Below are 24,542 nucleotides of genomic sequence, written 5' to 3' on the forward strand. Positions count from 1 at the left end.
GTCAACAGTTTATAGGATTTCATTTAAAAAAAGAAAAGTAAAATTACAATGTTAAAATATTAAAACAGCGTTGAATGCACCAACAATCGAGGTTGATCCATTAAATTACAGCAAATGCCAGTGCTAACAAGACAACTTCTGCACTCAAGCAAACTATTTAGACAATACAAGTGAAAATAACTGAATGAAGGTGATTGAACCAGTCTTAATATCCAATAACAAACTTAATTGATTCAAACTAAACTAAACAAAATTCATCTCATAAAAAAAAAAAAAAAAAAATGTTTCTACACACATTAAGTGCAGCATTCAAACTATATGCAGAGCAGCGATGTTGGGTGTAGAACAGTAAGACCTATAGTATTTCAGTGCTATTGCTATTAAATAGCCCATTCGTGACAAGAAAATCAAAAATTACATTTGTATTCCAAACTCACTTTAGAATAAACAACAACGGTACATCATGATATCAAATAAAATAGGCATTGGGCATGAAATTAAACGGGTTAAAAAAAAGAGGCTGGCTAATTAACAATGGCCATGAATGAATGAAAGGAAGTTTGTGAAGTGTGGTGAACTGCAGCACGGTCCAGCACGCCTCACCCCATGCTGGCAGCGCAGCCCCGTGCCCCACACCCTGTCGGCCCAGGCGGGGGTTCAGGAGGAGGGCGCAGCAGGAGTGGGGCCTCTCCGTATGCGACCGGGCAGCAGAGGGAAGTCCTCGGGCAGGAGAGCGTGATCTCTGCAGGTGGGGCAGGTGCTCTGCTCCTTCAGCCAGGACTTGATGCACTGCACAGACATGTGTAGGGGGAGGACTATCAGGAAACTGCCTCTATGCACCAGACATTAGAGGAGTCAGACTTGGGTGGAGTGGGGATGGAAATAACATTACTCATGTATGGCACGACCTGCAAAGGCCCAAACTGCTATGCATTAATGTCATTTTCATCTCTGGTGGAACCATCAATTTGAGCAAACGGAATAGACCAATGTTTTTTTATGATTATTTCCTCCAGTTTGAATGACAGAGCTAGGGCTCCACGATATCATATACTATATTTATCGTTATCAAGACATGAACATGCGAGAAACGCGTCGCAAGAGACAGCTTGAACTGCAATGAATAGTATCTATTTAAACTGATGTTCTGCTACTCATTGTCTGGGCACTATATTAGCAGCGAAGACATTAGAGCTGTACACTTCAACATGTTTATTCAAAGTCATGTCAATGCAATATTCAACGTTATCGCATATGTTTGTCATATAGTGCAGCCCTATATAGAGAGCACACAGTAACCCCACTTATGACTCCGGCCACTGCCTTACAGCAGAGTAACGTTACAGTGACTGCTGGGCTTTGCATGCGGCGTCTCACCTCTCTGTGGAAGCTGTGCCGACACTCCAGCACACACAGGTCATCCCTGGACATCTCCTCATGGCAGATGATGCAAGGATCCTCCAGATTCAACTGGGTAGGCAAGCGAAAGTTTATCGCATCAACACTTACTCTACATAAGCCACTATGGCAAGGATTAAATGCATTGCCCTTTACTTTATACCCTGCACATGTGCGGAGGCACGAGTGCACTTGTACTGTTGTATGCACAGCTTAGTTTGTTTTGAACCAATAGTCAGAACATCAAAATGAAACGTAAAAATAAACAGCCTCTCTTAGCTGTGGACAGCATGGAAACACGGAGGGCCAGAGCAGAGACACCCACCGCTTTGGACGTTCCCAATTTGGGGTTCTGGGACCCCACACTCTTCCAGACGTGCGAGGGAGGGGGGGTGTTGGAGGGGCGGTAGGCTGCGGGAGAGTCAGATCTCGGGGGTGGGGTACGGGACACCTGGGCCCCGAAAACGCCGGGATCGGCTCTGTGGACAGAGCTCATCTGCTCCTGTAAAGAATCACAATACAGTATTTATGGACTGTGATTACATCATGTAGAGTTCTCTCCCCTCTTCTAATAAAATGAGCAGTGTTAGAAGCCTCTTTGTGATACACAGGTTCCTTGGGGCTTGAGTCAATGTTACTGTGATCACTGTGATATGAGAATGTGGCATGAGATGAACTCATTGCTTTCTTACTCTGGCATTGTCCTGATGGTCCAGGATGAGCTGAGCCACTCGGTTGATGACTTCTTCAAAGGACAGAGAGTTCAGATATCCCCCATTGGCAGAGCGGACCTCTTGGATAAATTTTGTCAGAGTAGGCCTGAAACATTGAAGTTAAATAGAATAAAATTGTGACATATGCAGACGGTACCGCTTAAATTAAACAATATTGTGCCTTTTGAAAAAAAAAAAAAGAAATACAAAAATCCACCTGAGACATAGACAGAGACCCCCACCTGGAAAATGCATGTAGTAGCTAATTTAGGCAGACTAACTTGCCAATTCATCACAAGGGAGAGTTCCATTTTTTTTGGTTGCCATTTTTAAACAAAGTCAGATGTAGGTCAAGTTGCCCATTGGTATCATGATTCACTTAACGGTTCTGGATTAAATGGCCGCTCCCCCTCTGGCGTTGGGTACCTGCTGTAGTGGGGGAACATGCAGCTGAGCCGGTCGATGATCTTCTCGAACACGTTGCTGTGCTGCAGGGGGCCCGCTCGGGGGCCTTTGAACGGCGGGGGCCCGGCAGGCCTGGAGGCCTGCGGTACCGGAGGGGAGACCTGCGTGCCGCGGTCGGGCTGCTGGCCGGGCTTCCCCAGGGAGGCCTCCGGCAGGACAGGGGGCCCCGGTGACGACCCTCTCAGCTGGTGCCTCATGGGCAGAGGGGCCCCGCGGGGCCCAAAGAGCTGGTGAGCGGGGCCCGGAGGGTAGATGTGCACCACTGTGGGGTTGTTGATCGGCACCATGGGGATTGCCTACACAAGAGACGGTTACAGAAGAGACATTTACATTACATTATTGACATTTGGCAGACACTTTTATCCAGAGTGACGTACAGTTGATTAGACTAAGCAGGAGACAATCCTCCCCTGGAGCAATGCAGGGTTAAGGGCCTTGCTCAAGGGCCCAACGGCTGTGCGGATCTTATTGTGGCTACACTGGGATTAGAACCACCGACCTTGCATGTTCCAGTCATTTACCTTAACCACTACATCACAGGCCGCCCATGAGTGCGGGGTCGAATGCTTTTGGCATGATCCGCATGGCCTGCACAGGCTACCTCAGCTCTGCCCTGGGGCACTCTGCAAGGCACAGGGGGGCCCTGGCTCTGCCCTGCCTGTCCAGCACTGCGCTGACGTAGGGGAAAAACCATCCTCAACTGCCTCAACTATACAAAAAAACGCTTGCACTAGCAAGCTGCGTTCTATTTTGACCCAATAACCCATTAAAAGGAGATGGATTCCGCTTTCTTTAAAACCTTGAGGTGCAGTCGGATCCCAAGAGAACTTTTAATGCAGACCGAGGAGCACTCAAGACAAAGGGAACCAGAGTAACTTCCTGATAATGTTACAGGAAACGGGGGATTGGCCTAACAGGAATGGAGTACAATGGGAATGCTTACCGGCATGGCTGGCAGAGGGGAGGCAGTGGGAACAGTCACCAGGGGAAGAGTACACAGCCTGGTCCCCTTCTTCACCAGCTCCATCTGCTCCTTGTACTGGGTCTTAATCAGACATTTTAGAGAGGGGGAGGAATTATCACACTTATCAGACACTGAAGATTAAAATGGAGTCACTAACACAATCCCACAAACCGGGTTCATTACGTGACTCCTGACTCTTTAGATTACAGAGGTGTGTCATAACAGCCCAAATCTACCGTTTACTTAAGAGTCAGCAATTCATTTCTCAAATTCTGAATCACCTATTTTGCCTCTTTTATGAGAGTCCAGCAGCCCGAGTGGGTGCGTTCTTTTTCTGAAACCATGATACAAGCCATAAATTACCCCAGGATCTCAAGGAAGCAGTGTGTCATCACAACTGGTAGATTATCTGAACCTTAAGCAGCTCATAGGCAGCAGAAACCCAGAACCCCACACTGACTAAAACCTACACTCCTCCCCATCAAAGTCAGTCACAGTCACTGGTGAGGCTCACCTCGACGTGCAGGAGTTTCTCTCTGGCGTCACGGAGAAAGGCCCTCCAGTTCTCAGCGGCAGACTGAAATCCAGACGAGGGGAAACTGTGGAAGGACACACAGGAAGATGTGACCATCACCCAGAAAAACCCGAAACAAGAGCAGGGCAAGCACACTGCCAGACCACACAAAAACGTTTCTGCTTCAAACTGCAAATGAGAAAACCACTTCCATGTAAACTCTGTATGTGCATTTGGCATCATGCTCTGATGAAGCCCTGTGCATACCTGGCCACCATTTCCTTTATCCGTGCCAGGATGGTCTCCCCATCCGACACACACTTGTTCAGGCCCCGCAGCCCCTTCCGTCGCCGGTTCTCCAGGATAGATATCTGAGAAGATTGGATTGGTGAGTGTGAGGGAAACATGGGGAACAGAGAGCGAGTGTCTGTGTCTGTCGTAGATCTTACCTCCGCAGCCTGTGATCTCCTGGTAGCCTCCGCGCACACGTCCCTGTACCTCTGTATCTTTTCCTCCAGGCTCATCTTCTCAGCAGCCCACCGATTGCTGTGGAATTCACAAAAGAGTGTCTTTCCTGTGGCCCTGAGAGTGGCCTTCGAGAGACTTGCACCAAGCATGTAAATAGCACGCACATACACAACACAGGTGCATGGAATGAGAAATAAAAATATTCCCATTCAATCCTGCTCAGCTGTTGTAGCACATTCTGAAAACATTCAAATACTTGCCTGTCCTCCAAGAAATCTTCAAGATGTTTTTCATACTCCTTATTCTTCTCCCTGACACTCTTGGAAATGCTGGTGGAAAAAAGTATCATCAATGATGCACACAGCTTTACATGTCAGCTTCTGCAGTTACCGCAGGAACCAAAATACAGTTTGGGACTCAGTTAATTTTGCTACAATGAAGTTTTACTGTTTTCCTGTGCAATGGTTTTCTTATGAAGATTCATGGAATACCACTAATAACAATGATGAAAATGTCATACGTGAATGGCAGTTTGAGCTGCTATATGTCTTCCAAGAAACACTTGGTATAGCATGTGGCAGTAGCCAACGTACACAAACCTGCCTCTAAGAACTCTATTGCCCCAAACTGCCACACAGCGAGTCCCAGTCCCATCTCCATTATAGCACTCACGTCTCATGAGATTCAGACAACTCCTTAATTTCAGATTTCAAGGACTTCAGAGTTTCTTGGTTTTCCTTTTTTTCCAGCTGATCTTTTTTCACCTCCTCCTCCAACTTCTGCTGGAACAGCTCCAGTTCTTTATTGGTGATCTGGACACACACACACACACACACACATTAGAGACATACAAGCTCCCTACACTGCCCCCATTCCAAACTCCAAAGAACAGCTCCAAAGAACAGGGGCTGCTTGTACTCTACCTCTGTGTTGACACGAAGTGACTCCAGCTCAGTTTCAAGGGTAGAAATATCTTCTTTCCTTCTTTGCTCTTCCTCCTTGTAATCTTCTTTCATTTTATGCATTTGTTTTTCAAACTCCACATTATCCTTTTCTTTTTTAATCATGTCCCCCTAGTGCATAAAAAAAGGTATAAACTTCTGGTGATGCATTTCTTAATACATTTGGCCATACCAAACTAATAATTAGCCTACAGTACAAAACAGTGTGGCATTCAGTACTCACTTTATTTGTTTCAAATGGTTTATAAGGTTCGGTGTTAACAGCAACGTCATCTCTGTGATCCAGTGCCTACAGCAAGTGGAGGAAAAAGGTATGAGGTTACAGAGGCTTTTCTCCTTGAAACATGTTAAACCACCAAGAGATCAAAAACCCATACCGGTGCTTCCACCATCTTATGTGCAGTTGCCTTAGGGTGTAGCCCAATCGCCTGCTGTGGTAGGGATCCTGCGGCAGAGATAGAATGAGCAGAATCTTCCATTTTAACATCAGACTCGGTCACATTGCGTGAAACGCCACTTTCAGGAGAAAAAATGTCTAAATATGGCTTTGAAGAGGCTGGCAAGACTGTCCTTTCATCGTATGGCTCACTTGAACCAGTATCCATGTCCACGTCTACGTCTGGAGAGCCAAACAGGGAAAGGTCGAGACATGCGGAATAAGGGTCCGGCATTTCAAATAGAGGGCTAGACGCAAGGCGCAAACGGTCTTGCTGTGCAAGGCCTGCTGGCGCTTTCTTATTGAACGGTTTTGCATCTCCAAAAGAGGCACTGGCATCACCGTTATCCTGGAGGGGAAAGAGAGGCTGAAACTCCTTAGCAGAGGGGTTGAGGGAGGTGGCCCTGGAGGCCAAGGCATCCTCCGGGCTGATGAAGAGGTGCTGGAAGTCATCAGTCACTTCCTGCAGCGAGACGGCGTGCTTCATGAGCCCCATCAGGTTGTCGTTCATCACGAAGCGCAGGGACTCCAGAAGGAACGGCTGAAGTCCCCCGGCCTCATGGATCTTCAGCTGGGCCTCGGTGGGGAAGTTCTCCAGCTCTCCCACCAGCAGCTGGTCGTCAGTCTCCATGGGCCCATGCGCCTCCAGAATCTGCTCAAAGTAGCTGTGAGCACACAGGGAACGGCAGTCACTCCTCCAGACCAAACAAAACAAAAACCCAGCCCTGATAACCAAATTACTGCAGTCCAAAAATGAGCATACACTTACTCATATAAACTCTCTTTTATCGTATCTGGATTGTTGTCCAAAATTCTCCTGTAATGGCTCCCAGGAACAATGTTGTTGTATCGCCCTTCAAATTCGGCAACTTGATTTCGAAGGCGCTCTGGGACCATAAAGGGATCACTGGGGTCAAGCAGCATTCTGTCAAGGGAAACACATCAAGTTCAGAATCGTTCCCAGCATCTCACTGCAATTAAAGGAAACAAACAAAACTAACACAAAAAAAAACACAGAAACAAGAAAAATAAAATTTGATCAATCACTTACAGTGAATCTTCCTCTGATAAAACATCTTCATCATCTTCCTCTCTTAAAGCCCCACCCCTCGATCCCGACAGGACAATAACAGATTGCTACGCAAATTGGGGAAAAAAACAAAACAAACAGTGGCAACTTAGAATTTTTTTGGGAGGCAATTCCCAAATTTTCCTGTTTTAATCTTTTATTTTCTCCAACTTTGGAATATCCACTGCATTCCCAGGCACATCATCACAACACACACCATCAGTCCAGGCCGGTGCAACCAAGCACATGCTCTCCCCCTTTACAACGCGCTGAGCTGCGCAGTCTCAGGTCATGAGCGTCTCGCCCAGCAGTCACCACTCTTGCATGATGGGACGGTGCTAATAGCCTACTGAGACCCTTCCTGTCTGGCCGATGTCAATTACACCCTGCAGTGCCAGAGCTAGAGCCCATGACCACAGGGCACATCGGACTAAAGCCCAAACATTGTACAAGTTTTATAAGATCATGTTTTTGCTGGCGTACCTTCGGCTCTTTTTGTTTCTTTTTTCGACTTTTGTTCTTACTCCTAACAGGAGAGTTCTGTGAAAAAAAAAAAAAACAACCACAGAAATAAATTTATTTTTTTGTTTTTTTTCTTTGCCCCCCAATGAGGCCCATCTGTATATTTTCAGCTAACTCAAACCAGTGACTCAGTTAAACCTCTTATACAAGTAATGCTTTTCACAGTTAAACTTGTAATGAAAAAGTTCACATTGTATATGCTCTTTTATACATATAAATTTTTATTTATTATCAAGAGCCATTAGGCTCGAAATGTTGCTTGCGGCATACACAGTACACAGACTTTTTTTGTTCTCACAAAAGTCCATTTTTATTTGGCAGCAGTCAGATTTTGGAAGTGCGTTTATTTTCTCACAAACTTCTGATGCCTAATGCTTGGGTTATGTTTACATCTGACAAAATAATCAGTAAACATGAATTTTAGTAAACAAGAGTAAAATGCAAGTTTGTTTTCACACGATAGGAACAAAATCCATTCATAAACCTGTACAGAAGTGAGCAATATGTGGGTACTTACAATTTGATTTTCATGCTCAGTCTTCTTAATAATCAAACAAAGACCATCTGGGGAGAGAAATAAGACACAGTATTAAAGTTTTTCTTCAGACTAGGGTATATGGTTGAGAGTGCAAGGAAGCCATTCTTAACTGATCCAAATGGCCAACATTATTTAAAAGACAAAAGGATAATAAATAAATAAATAAATAATAAAAAACCCTACAGCACCACATACCCATTATCTCAAAATACTCATTTAAAGCGTGTTGGAAAGGTGCGTAGAGATCGCGATGCTCCTCCAGGGTCCAGATGAAAAGGCGCATCTCGTGAGGAGGGGCCTGTTTTAAGTAATCCGTCACAGTGAAGCCGTCGCTGAAAATCTCGAGTACAGTCCCAAACTTCTGGATGAAGGTGTCCTGCAAGGGGCCGAAGTGCAGGAGCGGGGCCAGGTCCAGCTCTTCCAGGTGCTTAGCGTAGCGCTCGATAAATGTCTCGGCCGCTTGCAAACCTGCCAGGAACACAACCCCAATTAGCCTGTGTATTACTATTATTATCATTACTACCACTATTGCACAGTCATCCAATCTTACAACTTACGCAAATAACCACACATTAAAACAGTGGTATGCCGAAGAGCATCTCTGAACACGCAACGCATCAAACCTCTTAAGTGGATAGGCTACATCAGCAGACGACCAATAAGTCAAAAAACTAAAGTCTAACAAATAATATTCTCACTGAGTGTATACTATGGTCCCTTTGTTTGAATGTACCACAAATAAATCATAATTTTACTCCATTGCATTTGCGGTGTTCTATCTGGTTTCATGGCATTGCCCCTCCCCTAAGGTCCTTTCTCTGAACAAGCACATTTTGTTTTATACCTCCTCACTGTACTCCGATCCTAAATTCTTGAATGTGGGATACATGGCTCAGGAGATAATGCCGATCCTGGCCAACCGACGATATGAAGTTGGCATTGTTCAAAGTCTGAAATTATAAGGACCAATATATTGTCCCAACAACTGACCCAACTGAACGGACTTAGTGGCACCAGAGAGGAGTCACTGATTACTCATGGGTGACATCGGTGTCCAGCAAGGGTCATTGATGGCCCTGCCACACTTGATGAACAGTTAAATCTGATGGGACCAATTCATGAAGGCTGCCTGGAATCTCACACTTCACCAACCTGGGTCGGTAGGGCCCACATAGTGTTCCTTCACATCAGCAACTTTTGGTAATAAAAGGCTGAATGAACTAACTTTTGCGGTGATAAAGGCATCTGCCGAAACTTAAAAAGAACCAAAATGAAGAGGACCTGTATGGGTGTTGCTGCACCCTAACTTGTACCTCACCTGATCGTGGTGGCCCGCCACAGACCACGATTGGAAACCACATCGGTTTATTTACAAATAAACAGTTACAGTGAGGAAAAGCACTCTTTTCCCCCCCGTATTTCCCTTTCAGCCTAGACCCAGGCGGAGCGTCTGTGCAACCAAGACGCTCAGGAACAGGTTATTGATTAACGAGTGTTAGTCGCTTAATTCACCTCAGAGTTATATAATGTAAGATAATCATTCTTTTATCTACATTCATATATTCAATAAACCGTACGACAATTTTCCAAACCGTTGTCGTGTCTATCGTTTCATTAAGTTGAGCTCTACCGGCATACACCGATTCTAAATCGGACAGTGAATTAATTTATTCTTTGTGGCTAAAATCACCAACCTCACCAAGAATACCTTCCCATAATAGATCTCAGCCCAACATCATTTTGGTTGTAAAAATAAGTAATCATGTAAATAATTCAGAAACCATATTCCAAGACCACCTGGCACTTTCCCTCTCTGCTGCTCTTGGATGGTGTCACCGCAAGTTCCAAAGCCCCACACCAATACAACAGCATAACTTAAGTGTTGAATGCAAGGTATGCAAGAGATATCACTCATTAAATAATGAAATGAACCTAAATGGGCAAAAAGACCTGTTCTTATCAAACATTCCTGTGTTTCCTATGATGACTATGAAGCAGTGGTAGTTTCCCCTTAGATTTCCGTCAGTGCTTTAAGGTACAATAGGTACAATTTTTGTTTTAAAATATTATTACAAGACCATTGTAAATCCCTTCCTATCATTGAAATAGGCTCACCGACATGTTGACTCACCCTCTGGCTGTGTTTATGTCCTTAAATTTGTCACAGCCACAGCCAATGGCGTTTAAACGTGCGTTCACAGAGAAGGGGGAGGGATAAACAGTGTTGTGGATTGAGCCTGTCTGTTGCCACAATTCCTCTCTTGACCGTTAGAAGTCCGAAATGACCTATTGTACCTTTAAGCCAATATAAGACCACAACGCAAGTGTGTTTCAGAAATGAGCAGTCAAAGCGCACCTGCACTGTCCAGTCCACGTGCCCAGCTGTGTAGTTTTGGGCTGATGTCTAGGTCACTCAGATACTGTATGAATATTCTTGCCCAAACCCGGTTTTTCTGCTCCAGCAGCAAGTCCACTATATCTCCCATAGTTCCTGGCTCCATTAGACATTGCACGGAACTATCATTTCCCTTCTCTCGTGCTCTCCAAGGATGGATGCATTTCATGAAATCAGAAATATTATGGGTATCCTCTTTAAGTAGTTCCTTGTTCTCAAATATTTGATGTAGAACACGGTCCCCAAAAACCAGCCAGGATTGGGAAGCTGAAAGGGTAAAGTGGTGGAGGGGAAAATAAAATAATAAATCAAATCAAACATGAATTATCAGGCTTTTTTATTTTTTTATAGTAATGCTAGTGCTTCTCATCATTTTCAAAGCAAACCCAATTCATATGGAATGTGCAACTGAATGAGCACCACAAATGAAAAAAACAAGAGCAATCTTACAATCATTTTCACCTTCTTTAAACCACACACACTTTGAATGGCCAATCACTAAGCTGTGAATGTAGTTACCATGACTGAAACCCTCTGCACTATGGCCAAGCAGCATTATGGACCATCCCACCAGGTACTACTCACACAATCAGATTGGGATCATGTCATATGAATAACTGCCTCTCCCAGACATGCCACCCTAGAGAATTTCACATTCCCAGAAAATATCTTTTTAAAGTATTCCTACCATTTTCTTGCAGTTCCACCCTTGACATGGCACTCTTTTCCAAGGGTACCCATTCAGATTGCTCATTTCTTGCTTGAGAGGCCTTTTGCCTGTTGTGTTTTCTTCTTATCTTTCGATCTTCCTTAGATTTCAACTTCTTGAGACTTGGAGGAAAAAAGTGGGGAAAAACAAAGTTTAGCATTGCAATAACAAAATGCGGGTTATCAAAGGACCCTGTAATCCTTTCCACATTTTCATTTTAACCGGTTCATAAACATCTTTGCTGGTGGCCATTTCATGAAAATGCAATCCAAGATGAATTCCTTCCAAATATAAGGGACAGATAATGGATAATAAACATTTAAAAAGGAAACATCACTTTAGTGCACCAGACCAGTCACTACTCAATGATAGCTAGAACAGTCACAATAATAGAATGGCCCCATGAAATCTCATTCAAGGAGTCTAGAGCTCCACAGCATAATTACATTGGAGTTTGTCAACTAAGGGTTAATGAAATTAACTTGAAAATTGAAATTGAAATTTGAAATTTTGTTGTCCAACAAACTCTCACAATTCACATGCCATATTTTCCTGAATTGGTGGAACTGAATTTTGCTGAAGGGTAACCAGTTTCAGAGGAAAGATTTCTTACCTTGTACATATCTGTTTGACTCTGGGCTTTGCAGTTACTGTGATTTTTTTAATAGCAGACTCAAACTGGATGGTAAAAGGGGAGACGTTATGTTCAAACAATCCTAAAGATGTGACAAATATAAACATGTCTATGCAAAGCAAACCTCACCTCACACTTCATCAGCCCAGTTAAACCAAAGATTACTATATGGCAGATTTTACCACCGCAATCTGGAGTAAAACAAATTTCTTGTAGAAAATCCTGAGAATCAATGAAGAAACAAAGGAAGATCCATTAGGGCACAGGCGGTAATTAAGCATCAAATCCAGGCTTCGTTATTTTTGGACACTTCCAGCATCGTGGTTCTGGAGAGTACCTTATCGTTCTTATCACAAAACACAGCCGCTTTCATTTTTTTCCAGCAGCTGATGTGAAACTCCACATTGCACTTTTGACAGCAAATCATTCGGATGAATCCCTGAAAAAAAAAATTGATGACAACACATCAGTACTGACACACTTCAGTGTGACACACCATTCACTTCAGTGATGGGAGCAAGGTACTCATAGTGCACAGGAGATCTGCTTTAATTCAACATAAAACAAATAACCTTTCACACCTTGAAATCTGGGTCTGTGAAATAGATTTGGGGTTTTGAATGTCCCTGGCAATTTGCATGCCTGCAAACTGCATCTGGTTTGGGCGGCAACTTGCACATCTCCATAAATTTCTCCAGAAGATCCTTGCATGGAGAAAATAAAAAGATATGAAGGTAATCAAACAGCATCCCCTGAACCAGCTTCAAGATACAATCTTCACATGGGTGGGTGGGGCAGGGAATTTGTTAATCAAGCTCAGAGAATAAACAAATTTTACTCTATGTACAATGTACAGTGAAAAGCAAGAAACATTATAAATGATGAGAAATGTAATCAAAGTCCTGAGTATATATCCATAGTTTGTACCTTAAAATTTTCAGTTTGAGTTTCTTCAACAATAACTTTTGTTGTAGGCCATGTCAATTTCCCTGGTGTGATTTGAAGGTTGATCATCCGCAGACAGTTAGAGAACTCTTCCAGAGCTGCTGAAAACCTGGTGAAGTGGAAATGAAAATTGAAGTTCTAGCCAGGTGCCAGTTCAGAATTGCTTCTTAAAAAACAGAATGTCATACCTGTTCTCCTTTAGGCACGCCTTGCCAATTCCAAAGAAAACCAAACACTGAAAGCTCCTGTCGGCTATTTTCTGAATCTTGTCAAATTCTTCCTTAGCCTGAATGAGTTCCTGGGCAGGAAAATAGTAAAACAATGATGAATTCAGCAAAGAGTCCAATACTTTTACATAACCTTGCTTCACTCATTATTGAGTTTAAAATAAATATGAATTATTATACCAGGCGTCCAAATTACATGGACTACTAGCTCTACTCGTAATAACAAAATCGTCAACTGAACTTACATCGGGTTGCCCGGTTTCTAGAAGAGCAGTAGCATGACCATACTTCAGAACCACAACATCACGTTCGGTGATGCCCAGCGCCTAAAAAATATCAATGAACAATTTCAGCAAAATAATTTGAAAACATGGCAAGTACTTACAAGTCAAAAGTTAAGGTCAGTTGATGCTATGATAGAAACATGGGAATGCCACTCGTTTTTGTAACAGTGTTGAACGTCATAAACATATTTACAAGTTATTTCACAAACCAGCTCACTTGCTAGTTGCCATTAGTTGCCATGCCAAGAGCATCACATACATATTACAAGAAAGGATTTGGCAGTTCATGGTGACATAGATGTTACCCAAATAACCCTGTCCACTGAACCTGACATTCAGCCAAGCTTTTCTACATTTTCTTTGCAAGAATCATGAAGAAAATAATAATAATAATAATCTCCGGGCCATTTGTGAATGGGGGGAAAAGTAATAAAAACAGCACATCAGCAAAGTCACAGATTTCAGTTTCCTGGACCTTTAAGTACACAGTATGATTTCTATGAAGGATATAAATTCGGAAAGAAAATGAGTGCCATGTCACCACCATAAACCGGTATCAATCCCATATAGCATGTAAGGACCACGACAGCTCTGCTAACTTTCTTGGGTTTTTGATAAAGCCAGTTATATAGTTTAATATAAAAATAGTTTCATAACCTGTTTTTTTAATTATTATTTTTTATGAACTATTCTGGCAATAATTACAAGCAGCTTAATTACCAGTGGTAGTTTTTGCTCCAATTCAACCCCTGATTTACTGACACCACAGCAGCAGAGACTGAGTAAGTGTTGGCCCAAGTCATTTATAACAAATACACAAGCATGAAGTAGAAGAAAATGTACCTTTGGTGTCGTGGAATCAAGCAAACAAAGCGCTTGAGAGAAGGCCTGTTCAGCATTGCGACAGCGCTGGTCGTACAGGGCAGTGTGAGCGTCCTCTACAGCGGATTTCAGCTTGCTCCTCAGATCCCCACCATCTGTGCTGACTCCCCTCTGAAATATGCCATAAACCAACATTCAAAATCAGAGTACAGTCAATTCATTTTTTGTCAATGCAGTCCACTAAAATGCCATTTTATTTGTTAAATGTATCATTTAACTTTATACCAAAATTTCTCACACTCATTATCATTTATTCTGAGGTTTAGTTTTCATTTTGACAAACATTCAGATTTTTTCCTGATAAATGCCAATCTATCCAACTTCTGGGTTCACATACCAAATTTGCTGGCTTAAGCAATGCTTTTTTGGGAGACATATTGCAGGTTTTATTAACTGTGGTTAATGTAAAGAATACTTAAAAGGAATAAAAATGTAAACCAGTACACAATAAATACAAGGAGACTAATTAATCAAATAAACCATCGTGTTGAATACAATCAAATATTGCGAAGAGTAGTTACTTAAAAAGCATGCAGGGAAGAAAAATGGTTTAACCTATGACCGCAAATGGGTGAGGGAAGAAAAAAACATTTCCTGCCTGCAGAGCAACGCAGAAATGAAACTGAAGCTGAATGTTAATGTAATTTCTTATTTGAATAGTTTTAAACAGCCTAGTTTTGCACTTCTATATTTGAAAAAAGTTGAGAAAAAAAAAAAACCTACCTTTTCTTGTGGAGGTGGATGCTTCACTGTTGTTCTAGGTTTTTCAGGAGTGCTTGCCTCCGTTTTGCGAGTCTTCTTGCCTGGCATTTCACTACAGGTTCAATAATAAGTACGTAAGCTTTTCATTTCCAGTTTCAATATTTTTGGTTAATAAGGTCATAGAGGGTAACATTGGACAACATTTCCTTAACAGAATTATTTTGTGCATTCTATTCGGTGTGTGATGCAGTTGAAACAAACAGAATAAAATCTTGTCAAACCTGAACAAGATTCCATCAAAACAAAGACGTTTCAGTGCAGTTGTGGTCACACAGAATAACCCTATAAGTAATGCAGAGTGCCAAAGCATATGCAGCTTACTGGAATAACACTAGCAAGTAAGTACTGACTCAGTCTGGTGGGTTACTCCCACTGCATGCATGTTTGCCGTTAGTAACCATGTAGCAGCAGGTTTAAAACGGAATAAAATCAAAAAGAATGTGATGTTATCAGAAAATGAAAATTCAGAAAATTCATATAAATTACAATGATTGCTGCATCAATTATTTACGCAAAAACAAATACACGCACACACTTCGCCATTCAAAATCAGAACTCAAAGGAGATGAACTTGAATGAAATCTCAAGCCTTTTACCGTTTTACTGCCTCTTAGATGCCGACTGTTACTTACCCAGAGTAACCTTTTTCACTAAGTTTTTATCAATATTGTGCAGTGTTAATTTCTCTGGAACAAAAATGAAATAACCTACAACTACAGGAACTGACTACAGATACTCTAGACACAGGAAACGATTGTCTGAAATGCGACAACTAAAAAAAAAAAAAAAACAAAAAAAAAAAAACAAGCATGACTTGCACCTTTAAGTAAAAGAAACTAAAAGTATACGTATAAGGAAACTATGTACGCAAGCGAGTATCCCTCTCTGCCATGATCCTTATTGCCAAGTAAAAGCCATTTTTCAAGAAAGAAAAAAATAAAATTGTCCCCTTTTGAAGAATGGTAATGGAAGCCTAAATATAGTAGGCTCTTGTGTGGTAGAGGCAAAACTTAAAATGAACCCCAAAAAAGCCTTAAACAGCCATGATTTAACATGTTAAATGCAGTAAGTACAGAAATTTCCTAGATGACATAGTCAGGTAAGACCCAGTTGCAACCATCTTTAAAAAATGAATAAAAAAAGGAAAAAAAAACAAGCTTCAGTTCAAGTAAAATGTTAATTGTAACAGGTAACAATTTTTCAAAGAACTGCTTCTGAGTAAAGACGGGAAATGCTGCCCAGCTCGAAGGACTGTCACATATAATGCACAGGACACACAAGCTCCCTCGTTTTTAACAGACATTGGATGATTCAAACCTTTCTTTTCCCTGAACTGGAGTTGTGTGTGGATTCTGAGGTTTGCACAGCTGTGGAACAACAAGTGAAATGACATTCCCCTCAGGCAGCTGCCCAGATGAGGTTGTATATCACGCAAGGTCCCGTACAAGGATATGCATAATGAAGAAACAAGTTACCTTTTCATTTGTTTGGGCTCTTTAGAATTTCTCTCCGTTCGCGTTGCTCCTTCAGCGGTACCTGTGACAGACAAAATGAAACAGAATAAACATACAACGTGAAGTGACAGCGCTGTGAGGTTTCAGAACGCACCTCTCCCATGCAACATGGAAATACCTAATGTGATTCACTGTCAAATCATGTGCATAGCCACACCTAACTTACAAGGCAAATAGTCGATGATCTATTCACAAGGTTGAAAAGCAGTGTGACAACATATAGATAACTCGAGAACAAGTTCTGCCAGTAACAATCCTGGATATCACACGCCCACACTGCACCATAAAACTCAACTGCACTCAAGAGCGCAACCTCCACCAGCCTTTGAAATTTAATTTGAACACCTTAGCAGGAACAACATGCTCATTATGCAGCAATATACATTTGGCAATAAGTGACCTGTAATGGTGTCAAGAACCCAACATTTGTTTTTAGCTACACACTTTTCATAAAAAAAAAAAAAAAGTGGGTTTTGTTTTGGCAGACACATACTTAGCTTTTGTGGATTCATATTGTCAATCATTAGCTTTAATCTTATTCTCCAACAAGCGCAGTGGAACAGGAAGTCACCGTTGCCCGGCATTAGTTTATGTTTTCCAGTACCGGTTCTGATTATTCATTTAAATGTCACAAACAAAACTCACCTGGACAATTGGCAGGACGACTCCTATCTTCTGGCTCCTGATTGAGTGAAGGGAAAAGTTTGAATTGGTGTGCTCACGATAAGAGAATATTTCTGAATGAAAACAATTCCAGTAACGTGGTAGAAAGGAAAATGTGCATGTACAGAGATGTTTGTGAAGTCCCATCTCACCTTGCTTTCTGGGGCAGAGCTGGCCCTTGTATGCACTGTTCTGCTAGAAGGGTCTGTCAGGAGTGGACTCTCAACATCCATTCTGGGAACGGAATCCACCCTAATGAAAACATCAACGCATCAATGACACAAATCTTATGTTACCATCAGCAATATACATCATTTCTTTATTCTAACTGAACAGCTATATAAGAGCACAGGAAGAGTATCCACACCTTTTACTCAAGTCTTTCCTGGCACCACCCTTCTTCCTCGTTGCGCCACCTACGAACAATACCTGATGAGACCAGACTACAAACACAGGACTTTAATTTCTGAAAAGTATGAAGGCCAGAGGGGAAGAATAAAAGAGGAGATAAACCTGCTCCGGTGATTAATGAATGTATTTATTTCCACCGTGCTTTCATACCCTTTCACGTTATTCAGACAGCGAGGAAAGTAGAGATTGTTATCGATAGAGATGGAATAACAGCACAGAAAGAGTCAGCCAGGAATTCAACACCCAGCCACAGGACGGTTCACACACAGGTTTGTGGGGAGGGATACAAATAAATATATATATTTTTTTAAACTGGTAGTGAGTGGCAACACCTACTCCTCCCCCTGACTAATCACAGGACAGCTCCCCGTACAGTAATTCCTCACTAAAATTTGCTGGCAGGCAAATAGACAGCAGGTGTCGTCAGTTTCCAAACTCATCAAAAGCAACACCCGTGTGCTGGCTCTCCAGGGAGGGGCAGGGCGCTGCATACCTCTGCCTTCCTGAATCTCCTTCAGGAAGCGGTCCCTCTGCTGCTGCAGGTCCCGGACGCCCCCCGCGTCTGCGTCACACAGCCCCAGGGCTCTCTCATTGGCCGCCAGGGCCGGCCGGTGCTCGCCGAGAGCGAAGAGGGCCTGACAGAACTGGTAGTGACCCTGGTGGACACAAGCACAGTCACTGAGGAGCTGCTGCTTTCACCAGCCAATGCTCAACACCCCCGTCCCAGCCAGCAGGCTCTGCTGAGCACACACTGGCCACATGTTTACCTTTGCCCAGTCCGGTTTGATTACTGTGGCACGTTTTCCATCGCCAATGGCTTTCCTAAAAAATAAAAAAATAAAAAAAAGCATTTTCGAAATGACATTTTTAATTCAAGATTTAATTCATGCCATCAAATATCCAGGACTTACAAATCAAGGATAATAAAAGCAAAAAGGACGCATCGGTTTTTGATTTAATACATTTGCAAAATTGTCTTGTTTTCAATATTTCCAAAATGTATTCACTTTGTCATTATGGGTTAAATCAACAACACAAAGTGTGCAAAAAGTGAAGAGGCCTGACTACTTTCTGAAGCCACTGTATAAAGAATGTTATTCCTAGGGGAACAAAATATACAGATGCTTACATGAGCCACTTTCATTGATTTGTATTTTTTAATTTAATTTAATTTTTTTAAAAGGACTTACTGGTATTTTTCACTGTTAATGAAGCAAAGAGCTCGATTTCCATAGAGAAAGTGGTTGTCTGGGCTTTGGGGAGAAAGGAAGGTAGAAGAAGAAAAAAGCAAATTGTCATAAAAGTCAATAAAGTTGAATACAACTGTCCATGACTACACAACTAGCAATTCCTTCTAATGGAAGACAGTAAATAGGATGTCATTTCATAGATTGGACATGGAGCAGTGATAGAATAAAACTCACTGGTATCGGATTGCTTTGGTGTAGTATTTCACTGCAGCGTCGTATTTCTTTCTCCGGAACAAATCATTTCCCTTATTTTTCATTTCTTCACTTTTCTAAAAAAGAATAATAATCATTTTTAAATTATAAATAAATAAATAAAGGGGGGGGGGGGGGGGGGGCAGAGGAGACATGGAGAAATGTCAGGAAGTACTGTACAAGCCGATTTTAAGTTCTTTCTTTAGACCACAAACCTCCAAGTGTCCTGTACTGCCCATATATAGTTGGAAAACATGGGAGCCAAGTACAGTTAACCCCCTGTTAAATATCTCACGTTGTACTGGGCCGACCTAGAACCTTGTGTATTCCCTAATCCAGTGAAATGTACTTCTTTGATCAGTACCTTTGTTGCATCCTCCATCCCATACCTTGGTCCAAATCCTCCACACCCCGATTCCCGGATCTAATCACCCCCCGCCCACCTGCTGTGATGTTTTCATTCATGTTTCGCTTTGGTTTCATGGTTTCCTTACGGGACAGGACATAAGTGACCCACTAGTTCCTCTACAATATTAAACAACCTCTTTTTGTATTTATTTGTCTGCTTACAAAAGTACAGAGGAATAAATCAAACTTTTAAATAATTCCACATTATTGGCGAGCCAGTCCAAGTTTTCCAACATGCATGCTTGCACGATGCCCCCTGAGTCATGTGGCGTAGATGAACTGAACAATATTAATCACATGCAATCACTTGTTCTCCTTAACTCACTGGCCGGTCGTGTCCTCAGGAAAATTGATTTCTTTAATTTCAAAGCTAACTAGCTGATGTATTCACTTAACCTTTATTTTACCAGGCATGTCAATTAAAGACAGATTCTTACTTATAATGACAGACTGGCATGAGGCAGAGAGGCTTCTTAAAGATCAGATTGAGAGTTTGAGGGCAAAATGACAGGAATTAAGTCATCACGTGAGTGAGTCACACAGAGTGCAGCCATCAAAAAGCAACATAAAAAAAGCATGGTAGGGAAATGATCAATATTTTATAGTCTTCCCAAATTCTTGGCTCCAGTTATGCATTTAACCATTTTAACAGTAATTATTCCCACTAGCTTTTCCCCCTTCTTTATAAAAAATAAAGAAATAAACACATTTTGACAAATAAAAAAAAACATCACCCCACCACACCTGGAAAAAAAAGAGCCATGATGGAACAGTCCATACCTTTACACAACACTTGCAGTTTGCGGTGATCAACCGTTCAATAGTGTCCTCTTTATCATATGCCATGGCATGGACATAATGGGCATCTGGAGTTGAAAAATAACAAGAGAGCGAAGATTCAGAAGTCTAAGAGTTGTGCATCAGCTCCTTCCACAAAAACACACTCGGGGTGCAATAATGTTAAGACCTACTGTAAACTGCCATTACATTTTTGCCTAATGCAATTATAGGTTAAGACATATTCTGTACAATGGTCAGATATTCAGCCCTGGTCTCCCCACCTTCCCTCCCGAGTACTTTCTTGACACAAAGGATTGTTCCTTAAGGGACTGCTTTCATGGAATACCAGTGCTGAAAGCTCTAGTAATTAATTATTGGTTGCATTCATTTTATTTATTTCTTTATTTCTCTATTTATTTTAACCAATTTTCCTTTTTGTTTCCTCAAGTTCTTTTCCTCAAGAAAATATCAAGTTAGCCCAGGAGACAGATGAAAAATAAGAGAAGAATGCGCACGTATGAATTCAGACATCCAGTATTGTTCTGATACAACATTGTGAGTGAAAAGGTTTCACTGTATGCTCTAATCCGTAACGTTCTGAACCACACCCATTATGAATTGTGCAATGTTGCAATTCCATTAGGAGACAAAAATATCATATAATTGGCTAATGCTTAGCTGCACTAACATTATGGTCTTTTTATATACATTTTCATTTCACCAAGATATTGGTTCATGATATCATTATAATTTTCATTTTCATATTTGTTCTCCTACTTCTCAGTCTTTCAATTACTTGACTGAAGCAAAGTGTCATGAGACTGAGTCTCCAACAGCAAAAATTAATCTTTATAGTCTCATCCAAACACCTGCGCATAAAGAGAAAGCATTACTCCTAATTCACCAACTAAACTTGACACAATCTTGTAGATGTTTTTGTCATCTTGAAATGTAACACACAAATAAAGTATTTCATTCATCAGTATAAGCACCACCATCCCGTTCTAATGCAAGAAGACTACCCAATTTGCCACTAGTGTGCAGACTGCAAGTGGCACATCAGATCTGGACTTGTACTCACATTCAGTGAACAAATATGACAGGGTGAGATAACGAATCTTGGGGTTCCCAAGCCGCTGAACCTGCAATTGGATCCCAGGCTCTCCTGTCATTTCCAGCCAGCGCATAGCTCCAACCATACAGTCTGCTTGCTGACTAGAAGGACACTGGGAAAGACAAAATGGATGGTGTTCAATGGTCACTTCAAAAATTGGTATATTGTTACTGGTCAGGAAAACTCGCATCATCTGCAGCACTGAAAGTATACTATAGATATTACAGAGGCAGAAACACCGGGAGTTTTCAAAACCAGGCTAGATATGGTGCTAGATACCATTTAGCTTTTAGCCAAACTAAGCAGTAGGTACACTTTGTGCCAAGAAAAGGCGAGCATTGCTGGGCTGAATGGCCTGTTCTCGCCATGACGTTATGTTATGTTTGACGAGACAATGGACTTGTTCATTCAACCACCCAACAAGAAATGGGTTACACAATCATCAAGACAGAAAATCACATTGAATTATGATATCTGGATGAGGAACTGACAGTAGTCAAGTACATATTCAACTTCTGGGACAAAGGCTTACCATGTCAAATCGGGTACCCAGAGAAACCAAATGCCGTGTTAACTCGTCAGATAACTGGAGGGGAAACAAATCATTATGGAACAATCCGAAATGTAAACAAAATCAGTGTCACATACAATATTTTATAACCACAAATCGGGGTGGGGACTTACACATCCTTTCTCCAAAGCTCGGAAAAGAGATTCCAAGATTTCTATCTTAAAGAGTCTCTTCAAACTCAAGTCACTAGTCACGCTGCGGGACAAAAAGCAAGAGAAAAAAAAATTAGGTGCTCCAAAGCATGAGATTCATTACTTTAGACTGCATGATCCCACCCCACCGTGGGTGGTATAGTCTTATGGTGGCCAGGGCCCCTTGAGTTGCCGCCGCAGTAACTCCTGCCACCAATATGCCATAGGCAACCATCTGCGAATCCTCTCCTCTCATCATTGCAAGCAATTGTGTAACAATTGTGTAATCTCTTGTGCTCAAAGCAGTCACTAGCTCTTGGGCAAGAGCACTGAATACATGCTTCAGCTGCAGTGCTTCTTGCATATGTACTTGGGGCAGGGCAGCAACTCAAGAGGAACAATATCTCAAGTAGAATCAAACTAAAAACTCTGTTCGAAAAGAAAAGGAGGAACTCACTAGCCATCCAGGAACCCCACTTGTACAGCCCAGTGCGTGACGCTGGTTTTGTCCTGTTGCCGAAGCAGAATGTTCCACCAGAACACACCCATGTGCATCAAGTGGCCCGACTTCTTTTTCACTGACACAGGGATCTGCTTCCATTGCTCAAAAACATCTTCAGGTTCAGACACACAAAACATTTTGCTTTTTTAAAATCACCTCAATATCCTTGATGTTCATTCCAGCACACAGCAAGGTTTCAAATGGCAACTATAATATGCAATTTTTAAACCATGGTCTTCAACCAAATATCAGCAGAACAACACTCACAATAACTCACTTGTATGAAATCATAATACATCAATCTTGTGTAAAAAAAAATTATAATAATAATTGTGAATTATAAGTACTGCAACTTACCAAAAGAATTTACTGGCGGTGAAACTTTTTTTAAATAGACCTGTGGGTAAAAAGATCAGTCGTTTTCCAACATTGCTGTTGTACAGCTGGGGATGTAACTCCAATGCTCAAAGCTCTCGATCTAATCTAATACCAACAGTGAACTAACTGCTTGCACAAACACAGGAAAACAGCACTAAAGATTCACATTTGATGAATTACACGTCCCTGCCAATGTAAATGAACCAATTGAAGACTTCCATTCAGGATTTGACCTTTTTACAATTTAATTACGGCAATTATTTTTTTACATTACATTTTTATGTCAGGATTAACCACTCCAACACTCACCCTACTTGTCGTGTGTGGGATTTCTTCCGGACCTTCGTCGATGTCCGATTCTACGTCTGAATCTGACATTCTGAAAGGCTTATCAAAGAAAAAATCATATTTAAATAGCGTCAATGTGAAAGTCGGTTACAACATATTTAACGTTAATCGGACAATCGTGGTACTGTGAGAACATTTGAGGCGTCTTCCGGGTTCAAAACACAACCGATTCCTCTGTGTATACGTAAACGTGTGATTGTGCGATTCGCTCCAGAGACAATGTCTGAAGTCAAAACTAACACCAGACAAACCAGGTGTCAAGACTAAAAATACGAATGGCAGATGTTTGGCTACAATGGTGGGTTGTCTGATACCTGCCACCTTACAACAATACCATCGCTGATCTTAAAATATTATACTGTCCAAACATGGAATCCGATTATAGTCAGTGCGTGGTTCGGCGATTGAGCAAACCACAGCTATTAGCTAGCTAGGCTACCATAACAGTAATAATAACCGACTGTCAAGAGCTGGACGTGCAACCACTAACGTTAACGTTACTAACGTTGAATTTTGGGACAACGCTAGAAGCCCTTCCTTCAGATGCTTCTCGGTTAAGTTACTGGACCTTGTGCTGACGAAATAGCTAGTTATAACTTTATGAAGCTAAGGCTAATAGCACAACTAGTAATTTAAAGTTATCTATGTGTATAGTTACCTATATATATTAATTAGCTATTTTACTATGGTAGCAAGCTGGCGTGAAAACAGAACTTAAAGAGCGCGAAAATAAGTCCCAGTTGTGACGTTAGCTATAATACACCGCTAGCTAATATGATGGCCTCAGGTCAAGCCAAAATATCAAACTATCTAGCGACAGACTGAACACAAAAATTCCCTTTTCAACATTTGCCATGCAAATTTACGTGGCAACCCCATGCAGCTAGCTAGCTAGTAGCTAGGTAGTAATGCCACGTTAGGCCGACATGCCTGATGATGAAATTAGCTACGTTTTCCAATGAGCCAACTATACATTAAAATGTAGTGTCTACCTACCTTGTTATCATGTCTTAGCTAAACAGCGAGCTACAGTTTCACTAACGTTAATTGGCAGTGGTAGATTCACGAACGTTAGCTCAGTACCTTCGTCGTTTCTAATGTTTGGCTTGCGGCCAAAGACTCCACCTATTTAAGCAGCTAGTTCACTTCGAAATATCAACAATTCGAGAATATCAAGAAGTGTTCAGCTGCAGGTTACCACGTCTTGCCCCGACCTCAATTACCTTACTCAACGGGTTCACCAAGTCTGGATGTCCTAACTGGCTAGCTTTACATACCCAGTCGCTTCCCCCTGAGACAATAGCCAGCTAAGAATTGCTAGCGTAATGATGAATGTCACGTGACCAGAAATGAAAGTTATTTTCCGGAAATCTTGAATAGAACCTAGCAAACA

General features: G+C 41.7%; 1 protein-coding gene across 5 annotated transcripts; it reads right to left on the minus strand.

The window, feature by feature from the left end:
* Nucleotides 1-3: 3 nt before the first annotated feature.
* ttc3 (tetratricopeptide repeat domain 3) lies at nt 4-24,488 on the minus strand. Of its 5 annotated transcripts, none has more exons than XM_061248862.1 (46): nt 24,373-24,488; nt 23,111-23,188; nt 22,781-22,820; nt 22,379-22,535; nt 21,904-21,985; nt 21,752-21,805; nt 21,187-21,331; nt 20,106-20,191; nt 18,900-18,994; nt 18,666-18,728; nt 18,243-18,297; nt 17,969-18,131; nt 17,432-17,480; nt 17,217-17,316; nt 17,047-17,083; nt 16,363-16,423; nt 14,849-14,939; nt 14,087-14,236; nt 13,205-13,285; nt 12,921-13,030; nt 12,715-12,841; nt 12,369-12,491; nt 12,125-12,226; nt 11,917-12,009; nt 11,767-11,831; nt 11,133-11,275; nt 10,406-10,711; nt 8,245-8,517; nt 8,029-8,075; nt 7,473-7,529; nt 6,972-7,057; nt 6,690-6,845; nt 5,862-6,585; nt 5,708-5,773; nt 5,446-5,595; nt 5,195-5,334; nt 4,783-4,851; nt 4,504-4,600; nt 4,322-4,425; nt 4,055-4,139; nt 3,520-3,621; nt 2,538-2,872; nt 2,091-2,217; nt 1,724-1,900; nt 1,378-1,470; nt 4-789 (listed from the first exon to the last, which is right to left on the minus strand). In XM_061248862.1, the coding sequence occupies exons 2-46, from the start codon at nt 23,177-23,179 to the stop codon at nt 658-660; spliced, it is 5,667 nt and encodes a 1,888-aa protein (XP_061104846.1). In that variant the 5' UTR covers nt 23,180-23,188; nt 24,373-24,488; the 3' UTR covers nt 4-657. The 5 variants fall into 5 exon arrangements, with proteins under 5 accessions (XP_061104846.1, XP_061104840.1, XP_061104842.1 ...); XM_061248856.1 differs by having other exon boundaries at nt 2,496-2,872; XM_061248858.1 differs by having other exon boundaries at nt 2,496-2,872; nt 24,427-24,455.
* Nucleotides 24,489-24,542: the final 54 nt, after the last annotated feature.

The sequence above is a fragment of the Conger conger genome, chromosome 7 (genome assembly GCF_963514075.1).
Source record: "Conger conger chromosome 7, fConCon1.1, whole genome shotgun sequence".
Classification (NCBI taxonomy): Eukaryota; Metazoa; Chordata; class Actinopteri; order Anguilliformes; family Congridae; genus Conger; species Conger conger.

Coding starts and splice junctions, on each gene's coding strand:
- ttc3 (XM_061248856.1), bottom strand. CDS start 23,179: ATGTCAGATTCAGACGTAGAATCGGACATCGACGAAGGTCCGGAAGAA. Junction 16,424..17,046: donor TCGTCCTGCCAATTGTCCAG/GTGAGTTTTGTT, acceptor TGTCTGTCACAG/GTACCGCTGAAGGAGCAACG. Junction 11,832..11,916: donor CTGGGCTGATGAAGTGTGAG/GTGAGGTTTGCT, acceptor TTTACCATCCAG/TTTGAGTCTGCTATTAAAAA.